Source organism: Quercus lobata, chromosome 8 (genome assembly GCF_001633185.2).
Source record: "Quercus lobata isolate SW786 chromosome 8, ValleyOak3.0 Primary Assembly, whole genome shotgun sequence".
NCBI classification, from domain to species: Eukaryota; Viridiplantae; Streptophyta; class Magnoliopsida; order Fagales; family Fagaceae; genus Quercus; species Quercus lobata.
The window spans coordinates 38,390,192-38,405,282 of NC_044911.1; the positions used below are offsets into that span (position 1 = coordinate 38,390,192).

Consider the following 15,091-nt stretch of genomic DNA (forward strand, 5'->3'; position numbering starts at 1 on the left):
AATGCATTTTTTATGTTATTTAACACGTTCCACTTTCTTCTAGAAAAAGAGACTTTCATCATATTTCCCAACCAACCAACAAACAGACAACGTTCTCACCGCGATCCGAACACACCGCTCTTTTTCCAAGACCACAACAACAGCAACAACAACAAGTAAGCCTTCCTTCTTACACAACACAACCCAACAGAAAAACCATAAACCACCACCAAATTCACAGACAGAGCTGAAATGGCGTCGTTTGATTCGTTCAGCAACGAGGTTGACGAGCAGAACAACCACGAGTCATCCACCACCACCACCACCACGACGCGTCCTTTTGACGACGATGGCTACATCGGCTACGACCCTCGCCTCGCTTCTCAGCGCTACGAAGACTCCTCCGCTTTCGTCTCCTCTGACGACTACGCGGGAGATCCACCGCCACCGCCACCTCCTATTCTATCTGACGATGTGGCAACGGGTTACGAGGAGAACGACGACGTTTACGGGGTTCCCACAGCTTCCAACCCGGACTACGTCTCGCCATTTGAGTCCGGCGCCAGTGGCGGAGACGAAGATGGTGGTGGTGGTGGTGGGGTCTTCTCTTCTGAAGGCCCCATCTTGCCACCTCCCGAGGCGATGCGTGAGGAAGGCTCTAAGTTGCGCGAATGGAGGCGGTCAGTTCTTTAACTTTGTTCTTCTTTTTTGTTAATCTTTATAATGATTGTGTTGTATTGGTTGGTTGTGATCTTTGATTTATGATTGCGTAACTGGGTTTCTAGACAGTTGGATTTGTTGTGGATGAGCTTAGGATCTTTGAGTTATGAAATCATAAATGGGTTTTCAATTAGTAAATTGGAATGGAAGTTGGGTTAGTTGATGATGTGGGTAATGGGAAATTTTGAAGAGTATTGCAGATTTGAGCTGATTGACTTTTTTTGTTATCAATGAATTTTATTTAGGTTAAGCAGGTTAACCTAAAAATGGTTGCATTTGCAATGTGTAAGATTAAATTCTACATTAATTTTCATTGTCCATTCTATCGTCCAAATTAGTGTCCAAAGTTAATTGATTAGTGGGCTTCATCCATCCCAAACTATAGCAATGTGCACTCTAAGCTACAAAAATTTTGCCACACCTTAATTTGGGATTAATTTTCCCACTAATTGGTTAATTCAGTCACTAATTTTTACTATGGGCTGGACATTGCAAATAAGTCTCAAATAAGGATGTTGATAAGAAAGCTTTGTAATTTAGGGTGCACGTTTCAAATGTTCCTGTAGTTTGACTTAGATAACTACAATTAATCCTTTAATTTATCATTGTGAACTGGGACCATTATAGCAAATGATAACTGTGATCATTATTAGACAATTTAAATGGTTTCAATAGAAGCAGTTTCTAAAACCTTGAAGAGCTAGTCTTGTAGCATAAGTTGTGATGGTGGCTCTGATGTTAGTAGATCCACTCCGGATTGTTCGATATTTTTTCTTGTAAAATGTGCTACTGCTATATAGAACTAAGTTACCTGGAATGCTAATTGTTGTGTTATACAGATGGAGAATGTGGCATTGTATGTTATTTAGCCAAAAATGTGGAACAATGGGGTTTAGCGTTATACATAGCTTGTATAAATTGTTTGATCAGAAGCTAGAATTTGATAAAGCTAGTTTTAAGCTGGAATACTCATCCGCAAAATGGGTGAGATTTTTGGTTTGTAAAAATTGGTTTATTGAAACAAAAAGTGTATCAGGTTTCAGATTGATGAATCTTGGAACAAGGTGGCTGGTATAATCGAGAATTAGGGTTATGCTAGTTCAGAACTTGCCTGAGCTTTAAAATTATAGTTTGTGTCTAGCCAAGAGTTTTGTAGCACAACTAGCACCTACCATTGTTTTTAACAAAAACGTTCAAAGTTCAAATTCCCCCACCCCCAACTATTGAATTTTAAAAAATTATAGTTTGTGTCTAAATATGATTTTGGGTCAGTGCAGCACAATCAATCATAAAAATTTCATTCAGGAATCTGGACATCTACCTTCTAACAATCAATCACAAGAAAGTCATGACATGTATACAAAAATTATTGAGTTAACTACAGACAAGTCTACCAACATTAAAGTTCCATTAGAAACATCATTTAAATAAAAAAATAAAAAAACTGCAGCTAGCAAAAAATCAATTGAGACAAATGAATGCATTGGCTGCAATGTAGCTGGAGCCTAATTTATCTCACTTGTTTTTATTAGGATCTTACATCCACGTGGTTCTCTTCTTTGTATAATTTATCTCACTTGTACATACAAAAAAAATGGTCCTTTAATGCAGTAATTATATACTCTTGGGCCTTTTGGAATGTGGATTGTAGTACAGTAAGTTGAGTTTCTAGATTGGTTCTGATAAATTGAATTCAAGTAATATTTTCATCTGTTTGTTACATCTTGAGAATGTGGAAATATGCTATAGCTGCTATTGAGTGCAGCCCCATGTATTTTTTTTCAATCACCCCTTGCTCAAATGGTATCTCCTCATAGCAAAGCAGTGGATGCTTGTGTAACTTACCAATAAGGGGCAAAAAAGGTACAGCGCCATGTATTTGGTAATTGTATATCCTTATTTATTTATTTTCTTTTGCTTTTGTCTCATTATGGCTATGTATCTTAGAATAGTTTCTTAGACATTCTAAATATAGGGATGGTACTTTTGGTACATAACAATCATCAGATGTTTCTCATTTGAGATGGACAAATCCATTTGTTGGCACTGCTCTACCTAATAGCACAGGTTTTTTTTTTGATAAGTCTATTAGCACAGATTTTAAGCAGGTAGTTTGTGTTCTGAAGTCAAAGATCTGAATTATGTTGAGCAACAGTGCATATATTGTTGAAAGCAGAGCCATTGCTGGTTAGAGTTTATCTATCTGGCTTGGGAAGTGATTATTGAAAGTTTATAGCTGCATTCGAGCATTAGGCATGCTATGCTGTCATGTAGAATAGGTCCTCCTTATTACAGGAAAGGGGATATAGAGATTAGATCCTATTACTAAATTGTAAGTTTTATCTATGGGTTTGGGATGGCCTTTGAGAGTGATCTAAATAATGATTGTTGCTTTACTATTTACTGCTTAAGGTAACATTTCACTTCAGATTTCATTTTGATCCTCATTTTTGTCTACCTTTCTTGCTTTTTATTTCTATTTTTTATTTTTTATAGATTTTCATTTCTGTCAGAGAAAATACTACTTTAGATTGAGCCAAGAATGATTTACAGAGAAAGCTAACATTCCTCTGGTGTATTTTGTTGGCCAATGAAATATTGAATTCTGTTGTTTGCTTGCATGATCTTTATGAAGTTAAAGTGGTTCAAAAATCATGTCTTGTTTTTAGCCATAGACTTCTGCTTGGTCATTAAATTTGTGCATTGTAAAACCTTTGACATTATTGATGCAGTCAAAATGCCATTCATCTTGAGGAAAAGGAGAAAAGAGAGAAGGAGATGCGGAATCAGATTATTGAAGAAGCTGAAGAGTATAAACGATCTTTTTATGAGAAAAGGATGCTGAATTGTGAAACAAACAAGACTAACAACAGAGAAAGAGAGAAGGTACAAGTTGCAAATCTCATTGTTCTTTCCCTTCCTGGCCCCTCCTCCTAGCTAATCCTCTCTGGTCCTACCTCTCTCTCCTCCAAGTGGCATTTATTTCCATGCTTCATTGTTTAAGATAAATGAATTTGAACTTTTTTTTTTTGCAGATTAACTTGGCTAACCAAGAGAAGTTCCACAAAGAAGCTGACAAACATTACTGGAAAGCAATAGCAGAGATCATTCCTCGCGAGGTCCCTAATATTGAGAGGAAGCGAGGGAAGAAAGATGCTGATAAGAATCCTTCAATTGTGGTCGTTCAGGGTCCCAAGCCAGGGAAACCCACTGATCTTTCTAGGATGCGGCAAATTCTCTTTAAGCTGAAACAAAACCCTCCTCAACACATGATGCCTCCCCCACCTGCACCTGCCAAAGATGGCAAGGATGCAAAGGAAGGGAAGGATGCCAAGAATGGGAAAAGTAAGACACCAACTGCAGCAGAGGCTGCAGGAGGAAATGCATCTGCATCACCTGCAAAAGATGCTACCACTAATGGTACTTCTGACCCATCCAAACCAGAGTCAGCTGCTGTCGCTGCTGCTGAGAGCGATGCAGCTGCTGGAACCAAGCCAGCCCCTGCTGAGTAATGACACGCTATATTCATTTCTTCTTTCTTAGATTGCTTCTTTTTCACATACCATTTGTTCTGAAGAAATAAGCATGACTATCTTATGATCCTTTTTGAGTCCACGAGATGGGTTCATGAAGAGGTTTCATCCTTTCGATTCATTTTTGTTCCCCTTCGGATATGGTAGGCTTTACATGTAATTTTTGACTCTCGCTCCACTTGTTTTGACATCTGTATTGTAACTAAATATTCACTCTTAAATTTTTATCTAACTTAACAACGATGACTATTAGTATGCCATCCTATGCATTAATTCTATTGCTGTTTGTTGCTTGGCATGATCATTACTGGTTGAAAGGAGAATGGTCTGAGCATTCGACGTTCAATTTGGTTCGTCCATGATTTCCAGAATCTTCTCTTTGCGTATTGTAAGGTCATCCTTTTTAGTGAGGAAGAATTATTTGTCTTGAGGATTGAGATATTACAAAATGTATGAGGATTTTTTTTGGTTTATGATGGAAACTATATTGTAAAAGGTTATAAGAGGAAACCATTTACCTTGACTTGTTGCCTTGTAAGTATACTTTTAAAGGTCAAAAACAAAAGAGCTCGAATAAATTCTCTGGCTGGTGATCTTCCTTTGTGTTTGAGAAGGGGTGGTTTATGATAAACTTGAAATGATATACTAGAATAGACCGGTATTGAAATATTAAGTTACAATGATGTACACACGGCTTACTAATTAGTCCAGATTCAAGTTAGGTTTTCTTTGGGCTGTAGTCTAGAAACCCAACATCCAAATTGAACATGTCAAGTGGAGGGATCAGTTTTGATCGAATGATGCATCAAAACTATAAAGTTGTGATTTCCAACTAGTTTTTGTTGGCTTTAATTCTAAGTCAAATTTTATTGTAATTTCTTCAATCATTTCTTTGTATTTATGTGGGTTTATTTGTAAGGGATGAGTGTGAGAGATTGGTGAAAAATCAAGCTTCAAAGAAAAAATAGTACAATTCACGACTAGCTCGCGAGAAGAGTAATCCGCGAAAGGCCACGTGTGAAGCACATGACTAGAAGCTAAAGAGTTATGCCAAGCTGTCAAATTCATGAGTACTTCGCGAAAAAAGGCCATCTTGCGAGGTACCCGCGAAACATTCTATTTGACAAAAAGATAAAGTGCTTTGCCAAATTCTTTACCCACACTATATATACCCTTATTATCCACGAAATGTAAGAAGTGTTTTTCAAAGAGAAATTCCTAGCAAAAACACTTGAGAGTTAGAGATTATTATACCCACAATTATCTACACATTTTCTCTTAGTTTTCCTTTACTCCTACCTCTCAATCTCTTCATCCTTGAGAGGTTCTTAGCCCAAATACTTATCTCACCCAATCTAAGTGTTGAGTCAAGTTTTGGTGCCTTTGGGAACCATTGGAATGAGCCATTAAGTGGCAGATGCAATTGGGTTGAATTGCGGGATTTAGAAAGTTAGTGAAAACAAGATTCTGAGAAGTTCATTGGTAACAGGAGCTTGGAGGGCTCAAGTAGATGGGGTAGACTAGGCTTGGAGGGTTTTTTGTTATTTGTGTACTCCAACTTATTCATTAATGGATTGATTTCAATTTAGAAGGCTGCAGAGAGGTTTTTCGCCGAATTATTTGGTTCCCTCTTCGATAACACGTCTTGGCATTATTTTATGTTTGCATCTCTCTTTCCTACTCTTTAAGCTTTCATTTTATTGTTCATTGTGGCTGAATATGGCTTAGAGTAGAGTTACTGGTTTATTGCGCATATTTACCCTTAGGGTCCATTTGGATACAACTTATTTTTGCTGAAACTGAAAACTGAAAATACTGTAGTAAAATAATTTTTAAATGTGTGAATAGTACCGTGAGACCCATTTTTAATATTTTTAAATGCATGAACAGTGTTGCTACAGTGCGTGAACAGTGATAATTGTCTCCTTCACAGTAAATCCATGTGATTTTACTGTTCATGCGCTAAAAAAAATAAAAATAAAATAAATAAAGAAGAAGGAAATGTGAAATAGAAAACGTAGACGTATAATAATCTCTATCCAAACTGACACTTATTCCACACTTTATTAAGTTAGAGTAAAAACAATTTAGCCGTAATTTTAATTTTGGGATCTGAAAAAGTTTTAGTGTTTTCACACTAATTTGAGCTTCCAAAAACCAACCCAACCTGTTTGGGTTGAGTCAGGTTGATTGGTTCCAATGGTTTCAATGTTTTGAACACCCTGAATCTGTAGCTATCGGGTTTATAAGTTTGCAAAAAGAAGAAGTTGACTTGCGGAACATGATTACTTGGTGAATGATATAACATCTCACATAAAAGGGTTCAAATTGCAGACAAACACAAGAAAGATTTCATTGCCGAGGATACAAATCACGGTTCCGAAAATTTGAAATTGAACTCTTGTTGGGAACCTAATTGTCAAAAAGATTTAAAAAGGAAAAAAAAATTGGAGAAAAAGTATATATTTCTAATAGAATTAATTCATAGCGACATCAAGAGTGTTTTAAGCACATTTTTTAAGGAAAGACTTATGATTGTAATCATTGGCTGGTTGACGATGGTAGAGATGATTGGAGGAATTCTATCATATCTATGGAATCAAAACACAACACAAGACAATTCACATGTGATCAGACAAGTGATGGGCCAATTTAATGGGACCGCCTCCACGCTTGGTGGTCACAACTCACAACTTTGTCACTCAGCACCAACTAGCTAGTTGTGAAGAAAGATGTAAAAATCTGTGTGCATGTGACTGATTATGTAATCCACAGCAGGAGGCACTGACAATCTTTGGCTCGTGGTCGTGGTCGGGGGATCCCCCAAACTTGTGGAGCTTTCACTTTTGCTTTTATAATAATAAATTTCTGGCATCCAAAAGATCTATAGAAATAGGATTCCTAAAAATAAATTCTTTCAACCACAAAGGGTTATTTTCTTGTAGTCATATAACTCATGCCAGCGCAAGGAGTTGCTAGGTGCATTGGTTCTTGTCTACTTAATATACTTAAAAAGATCAACCAAATCAAATCAGAATAAGTGTCCACTTAGTATTTTCAGGATTTGTTTCGTATATAAGGTATTTTGCTTTTGAACCAATTTCCATTCGGATTTTCTAAATAATCAAACATTACTGTATTGTCAAGCCGTCTTAGCTCAGCTGGTAGAGCGCATGGCTTTTAACCATGTGGTCGTGGGTTCGATTCCCACAGACGGCGCTCTTGATTAATCTATTCTTTTTAATATTAGTATAAGGTTTGAAATGAAATTTGTCATTACCAAAAAATAAAGATAAGACAGTAAGGTACACCAATATCTTGAGGGTTTGTTTGTTTTGCAAAATGACAACAGAAATAAATGCTGCATTCAACGGTCCAAATTCATTAAAAAATACAGGACCCACAAATACAATCACAAACTCTCACACCAACTGACCAACATTAACATATAAAAACTAAAAATACGCTCTCTCTCCTTTGGAGAGGGCTACACATCTACTACACGGTTAAAACACACTACGAAAGTAAAGAAAAAAGAAAAGAGCATTGGATGCCAAAAGATGCACTCCAACTGCTACTTTCCTTTCAAAAAAGAACAAGACCAAACAGACAACGGTTACTTTTTTGGTCATGGGGACTAGGGGTGGGGGGAGAGATCGAGCCTTTCTTGGCATTAAAAGTGCTCAAGAAAGTGATTATTGTTTTATCTCCCTGCTTGGTCTAAACACCATTAATATTGGGGTTTAGGGGACGAAATTTAGGCGAGAGGTGTATGTGGCTTTTGGTGACCAATTACTTGGAATGACATCTTTGGCGGAGAGAGCTTTTCCTGTTGATAGTGTTGTTAGCTTTACAGAAAATGGACCCTTTATTGGTCCTCCATTTATGCACCAGTTTGCACCCCATATATGATTCATCGGCAGCCACTCTGTAGAACCACTCTGCCCACATAAAGATAGAAAGAGATTAAATTTTATTTAATCTTTTATAATTATTGACTTGATCTGTTTTTATTAGTAAATAATAAAAATAGTATCAACAATTGCTTTAATCACGGCTTACACTTTTAATGTATTGTGAAAAATATTATGTCCAAAATATTTTCTTTTAGATTTTCGAAACTTGATTAAGCCACAATATTAAAATTTAAAATTTAAAAAAAAAAAAAAAAAAGTTTGGCTTCAAAGGATGTGGGCATAGTATGCAACATGTACACACATTTGTCAAGGAAAAAGAAAATGGAGCTGTTTATTATTACAGAGTATGTATCTTGTATCGAGGCTGGTCAACAGTCGGGCTATAAAACTGTAACCATGGCAGAAAAATATCATTTCGAACATGCTTAGAACGTGACTTTTAAGATCGTGGCCCCTATCCATTTCACATGCTTTGATTCAAGACTCAAGTGAATGGTTGAATAGAAGCCAAAATAAAAAACAAAAAAGAAGGCTAAAATGTGCTTTTGAGCACATTGGCCCCCATCAACAATATCTAACTAAAAAAAATGTAAAAAGGCAGCGAATTAGAACAATACCAGATGCTTACAACAATTTCATAATATATCTTATGTAATAAGTTATTATTGGTTCTAATTTGAGCTCATCACTGACATTATTTTTTAATCTATCAATAACAAATTATTGTAAAAAAATATTATGAATTGCTGAGTAGGGTGACACATGATAAAGGAGCGAGACATCCGCGATATTAGGAATTGTCTACTGCTAACAAAGTGACTATAGTAAACTACCAATAATTCCATGGAATGAAAATCTTTATTTGAGCGCGCTTATGCATTACTTTTTAGGTAAACACTATCACTTTAAAGTTGAAAGTTGAGACATATTTATTAAGTATTAACTTCATTGATTTGAGAAGTTTATTAATTATATGCAATTTTGTGGAGCGTGAAGAGACATGCTCTTTTACTTTTATTTATTTTATTTTATTTTTATCTCTTTTTGTTAGGTGATCAAGTACAAAAATACTGTAGATGGTGGACTAGAAGACCAGAAAAGAGGAAGGAAATAATAAACAAGATAAAAACTTAGCAAAAGAAGAAAGCTACATACTTCTTTTATATGCATTGACCCCACGTCTCCATCTCCACCCTCATATTCCACTAGAAGTGACAGCCAATAATCTGTTGAACCTTCATTGACATGGAAGGCAATGTTCTTTCCACGATACTTGCATGGTGTCCTATAGGTACAGAAACATTTCCCATTTATTGGAGAGTTTTTTGTATAAAGGCAAGCCAGTGTAGAGTAAAGCATAATCTTTTATGGAGAATAAAAGAAAAAGAAGCAAAAGACTGATTCATTTATCAAAAAGAGAGAAGAAAAGAAAAGTAAAAGCAAACCCTTTTATTCTGTAGCATACAGTTTTCCGCTTGATATACTACATTTATCTTAAAAGAAAAATGCTAGAGTTATAAATTTTTTTACAAACTTTAATAATGGGCTCAGATCAGATTCAATATATATTTGCTACAACATCAGTTCCAAAAGATGTTACGAAATAGCTAATTTGTGGTTGTGGATCATGTATCATTACTTATCCTTAAATCTTAAACAACTAGAAAATAAGAAATTTAATCAGTTAATCATTATTCCAACCTATCTTTTCACCTTAGCCTTAGCACTGGAATTTAAGGGAAAAAAAAAATGATGACTTAAGATAATAGAATCTTAGGCAATGACTTTATGAGCATGAAGACAAACTACAATGAGGTTCTTCTTTTTTTTTTTTTTTTTTTTTTTGGGTTACCGAAACTACGTTGAGGTTTGATTCTCAAAAAAAGTGAAAAGAGAGGTTAATTTTGTTTCTTCTTTTTTTTTTTTTTTTTGGCCGAGTAAAGAGACGAGGTTAATTAATTATTCTGTAGTTGCAATGCAACAAGATGTGGGCAATAGTCAATGCCTGGAACTATGAAAACGAGCCGGTCGCATAATCTTGGTAAAAGAAAAGGAAAATTAATGTGGTAATCTAAAGACAAATTTCCCTCATTCTCAAGTTTAAGAAATAAAAATCACACAAGTCATGCCAAATGTTAGTTACTAGTTGGCCAGAGATACAAGAATCAATGAAATAAAATATAAATTAATTAATTAACAAACAGATAACCGAAAAGTGACAAAATTGCAAGTGACCAAGACAGAGGCAGTTAAAAACTTAAAAAGTAAAGAGGTGCTACACAGTACAAATTAAAACGCATACCTTCGGTAAAGGACTGGTAGTTCACCTCGGTTCCTGAGCGGACCACCCTCACCGGCAACAGCCATGTGTCCAAAGGCTGCGCCACTGAGGTCAAAGTGGCGCCCACCGGAGCATCCGGGACACTCGTCTGTGACTATTATGGTCACGGCACGTCTCGAGCATATGCTCTTGTCTTGGCACCTAACCTTGTAACATGCCCCACACCCTTCGCCATTCTTGAACAGTATTGGGTTCACTGCACCAACCCTGGCCCTCAATGGCTTCACGTCCACTAAGGACCCGTACCCACATGCCCCACCTACAAAACCCAATTAAATGACGTTACATTTACATACAAATTAAATTTGTCAGCATACACACGGCACTGTTTGGTTGTGTGGTTTTAACACATATTTTCATATTTTAAATAATCTTGTATATATTTCAATACACTTTTTCACTCACATGGACATCAAAAACACCCAAATAACATTATTCAAAATTTTCTACTAAAGGGCCCTAATTACTTTTTTTTAAAGAGATATTTCAACCGTCTGCACTTATCATCAGACCAAAACAACAATTGATTTTTAGTGCAGATAGGATTAAATCTTAAATCTTTTATACAACCATCAAAACTTTACCACTTGAACTAACTTAAAATCACACACTATTTTTCTTTTTAGGAAGAGACACACAGTTAATTATATAAACTAGACATCATTGGTCCCACCATCCTTAAATTCTTTGTGATAAAAATAAAGTATTCGGTCTAAGCTGAATTTAATGATTTTCTCACCCTTTGAGAACCAAAAATTTTCTTACAAATTAGAAAAGAGTATAACCAAAATGCTAATCCTACAATGCCAATTAAACTAAAACTGATTCACTAAACTAAATTGGGAACTTGGCAAAGAAGAATTACAAATAGAGGAAAAAAAAAAAAAACCAAAAAAAAGAGAATCTGAAAACCTCAAAGAAGCAACATGGGAAGTGGGAAACTAGCTAATGTGGTTGGGGTGAGTGGGACCTACCGGTGCTACCATCGCCCTCGGGGTCGCCGTACCAGGTGGCGGTGGCGGGGTACCAATGCAGGTCCGGAACACGTTTCTGAACCTGAGCTGAAACAACCAAACACTTCAACAAAAACCAAATGCTAAAAAACCTGCGGCCAAAGCTACCGTGACGCAGCATTGTGTGGCTCATAAGGGACGGTGGCGCCACCAGTTCAAGCAGCTCACAATGTCAGTTTTCCGAAAAGCACAAAGCCCAAGAAGAGAGCTTTTTTTGCCGACACTTTTTTTCTGTGTAGTCTAAAGTGGGAAAGCTTGCAGTGTTTTCTTGCTTTGAAGGTGGGATGTCTTGGTTATATTATAGGAGTAATATATAGAGAACAGGAAAGAACAAAGTTTCTCTCCAAACTAGTTTGGAGAGAAACCCTACAAACTCATCACATATATTTATATTGAGTGTGAATTTTGAAAATCTAACCGTTGAATTTCATGTTCCTTATGTTCTTAACATGCATATCAAATTTCGTTTAAATTGGATATTATTTACTATTTGATCAATTAACTTATTTTTTATATACAATTTTAGATTACAAAAACTTGAAATTATAACATTTATTTGATGACATAGCAATTGATCTTTGATTTCCTTAAAATTTTGTAAGCATTAAGGATGTAATAAGAACATGTAATCCAACGGTTAGATTTTCAAAATTCACACTCAATATAAATATACATGATAAGTTTGTAGGGTTTCTCTCCAAACTAGTTTGGAGAGAAACTTTGTTCAACAGGAAAAGGTATGTTCTTCTTTAATGACCATGTGAGCCATTGTTCTTGGTTTTATTTTAGGGAATGCCATTGGCAGTTGGGTCCCACGGACAGTTAAGGCGTTAATTCCGCTGGGCCGTACTTGTCAGATTGAATAGTGAGGAAGAGAATTGGTGGACATAACAAATTTACCTATCTGTTAGTGATAAGTAACAAATTTAGCTAATGGTTAGTGACAAGTAAAAAATCTCTAAACAAAATTCATAACTGAAATGCTATTATCTGATAGTATTTTTATAATAAATTTTAAGTGATAAATTGTTACTAGTTGTTATTAGTGAAAAAAAAAAAAAAATTTAATGGTAAGTTTAAATTAGAATTGACTATAGGTTATCATGTAAGATTTGTTATGAAAATTTGTAAAAATATTATATGCGTAGTACTTTTCAATTGATAAAAGTTTTTTTTTTTAATTTACATAAAATGACCAAAAACACCCTTAATTATTGCTGTTGTGAAATTTTTGTAGCATTAGCCTGATGAAAAATGAGAGTAGTGAGGTAATAATTATTGTTGTTGTGAAATTTTTGTAGCATTTGCCTAATGAGAAATGAGAGTATGAGGTAGGGGTTGTTGATGTGAAATTTTTGTAGCATTAGCCTAATGAGAAATGAGAGTAGTGATGTGAAATTTTTGTGGCATTAGCCTAATGAGAAATGAGAGTAGTGAGGTAGGGGTTGTTGATGTGAAATTTTTGTAGCATTAGCCTAATGAGAAATGAGAGCAGTGATGTGAAATTTTGGTAGCATTAGCCTAAGGAGAAATGAGAGTAGTGAGGTCATAATTATTGTTGTGAAATTTTTTTAGCATTAGCCTAATGAGAAATGAGAGTAGTGAGGTAAGGGTGTTTTTGGTCATTTTCTGTAAATTGATGTTTCTACCGTTGGTCTTCTTCTCTATTGGGGGAAAAGCAAACGGTAATGTGTCGTGTGAGTCACTGAGTTTGTTGAGACATGAAGGAAGTGACGTCGGCAACGTAGTGTCTGAGAAACGATACCGTTTTATGCAAACAGGTAAAAACCTTGGAAACTGTTTCGGTACAACTAGGCTAAAAAATGTGAAAGGGCTTTGCAGGTTTTGTTGACCTATTTGGTCTACTTGGTTGAGAAATGTGTATCCTCGAAATAGAATACCATTTTCTATTTCAGCTGTTGTTTTTAATATTTCTCTTTTTCTTTTTCTTTTTTTCTTTTTTTTGATAAGATATTTCTCTTTTTCTGCTACTCAACTCTCTGTAGTTTTAGTCTTTATTTCAATCAATGTGTTAATTCTTACCTTAATGGCAAGGTTAGCTGTTGGCTTCTATTAGTTACTATTACTTTCATTAAGAAACTATGTTACAAAGCTTCTCTCTCTGCCCAAATTAAAGAAGCCAAACTATAAATGGATGCATTAATTTTGGAAACAAATACTAATATAAAATTTCAATGGAAGTGTCAAAAACATGTGCTCGAGAACATGGCGGGGCTCAAATTCTGAATTACTGGCCAATGTGTGGTCCATTGAAGCAATTTTTGTTGGTGTTGGTATCTTGTGTATATCTTATCTATTCAATCAATAAATGGACCACCCATTGGATAGACCAAATCAAAGAGCTATAATTGGTATTGTCCAGATTCCAGATGAATGACCAAAGCCTCAAATATGCACAAGTGTGACATGACTCGCGTAAAATCAAAGATGCAAATTGCACTGTTTTCACTCTAATGGCGTTGGTGCCTCCACTAAATAGTGGGCAATGCAGATTGCAGATCATACATTGGTCTAAGAAGTTTGTTGTTTTTAGCACACTTTAGTTGGTTGCTTTGAATGTGGATGCTAAATGTGAATGATCCAAGGCCTAACAGTTCTAGAAAAAAGATGGTGATTACCATAATACAAGGAAAATCTCCACCAATTTCGATGCCCGGACTGTGTGTTTAAAATTTTTCTAATTTGTCTGCAAGCTCTAACAGAACATGTGACTAGGCAGACGAATCTAATCCTTATCTTGCATTCAAACCATCGACCTTTGTATAGCTATAGTTTCCGTCGGTATTTAATCCTAAATGTACTTGATTATTATCGACATTTCACATCAGCATATAGGCATGTTGCTCGTGTTTTCTATTATTAAAACCAAACCTCCCACTCACTGTAGGATAGGATAGGACCCTAGCTGTATCAAAATTCTAATTTTTTTTTTTTAATAAGAAAATACCATTTTGGCCATTACATTTTTGGGTTATTGTCAATTTGATTTATACATTTTGGTACAAATCAATTTGCTCTTTATTAGTTTCAACTTGCAATCAATTTCTGTTAGTTTCTTCTCAAAAAAAAAATTTTCGTTAATGAGTTGAAAATAATAAAAACCAAATTGATTTCTACTAAAATGTAAAAAACCAAATTAAAAATGACTCAAAAAAATATATAGGAACCAAAATGATATTTTTTGCATTCTCTTTATTGCCTAAACTTGCTTTACTAGCGAAAGTGGTAATGTTATTCTAAAATTTTCAATCTATTTATGTCATTTTGTTGGGGAACTTCTATTATTATGTTATCTATTTGACCAAATATTTTTCATCCAACCCCAAATATAAAATCAAAAAAATTTTAAAAAAGAAATCCATTTGATCAATGAAGCAACTATTTTGAGTTTATTCAATGCTTTGAGTATATATTCTCTATCTCATTTTTTATATTTTACTTTATACTTCAACAATTATAGTATATCATGTGTCTAATAATTTTTTTTTTCCCTTCAACTCCAAGAATCATGCTTATGTCATATAGATCTAGCATCCTTGTTTACGCTACACATTATTGTTTATACTA

The 15,091-nt window shown here is 35.1% G+C and overlaps 2 protein-coding genes and 1 non-coding gene across 3 annotated transcripts; 2 read left to right on the forward strand and 1 right to left on the reverse strand.

The window, feature by feature from the left end:
• Positions 1–7: 7 nt before the first annotated feature.
• LOC115955932 (clathrin light chain 1) lies at positions 8–4,528 on the forward strand. The gene is made up of 3 exons (XM_031074346.1): positions 8–659; positions 3,432–3,585; positions 3,735–4,528. The coding sequence occupies exons 1-3, from the start codon at positions 232–234 to the stop codon at positions 4,209–4,211; spliced, it is 1,059 nt and encodes a 352-aa protein (XP_030930206.1). The 5' UTR covers positions 8–231; the 3' UTR covers positions 4,212–4,528.
• Positions 4,529–7,378: 2,850 nt separating this feature from the next.
• Positions 7,379–7,451, forward strand: TRNAK-UUU. The gene has a single exon. It is a non-coding gene; the product is annotated as a tRNA-Lys (tRNA).
• A 129-nt stretch (positions 7,452–7,580) lies between these two features.
• Positions 7,581–11,797, reverse strand: LOC115958340 (expansin-B3-like). The gene is made up of 4 exons (XM_031076744.1): positions 11,465–11,797; positions 10,452–10,749; positions 9,305–9,434; positions 7,581–8,173 (listed from the first exon to the last, which is right to left on the reverse strand). The coding sequence occupies exons 1-4, from the start codon at positions 11,634–11,636 to the stop codon at positions 7,976–7,978; spliced, it is 798 nt and encodes a 265-aa protein (XP_030932604.1). The 5' UTR covers positions 11,637–11,797; the 3' UTR covers positions 7,581–7,975.
• Positions 11,798–15,091: the final 3,294 nt, after the last annotated feature.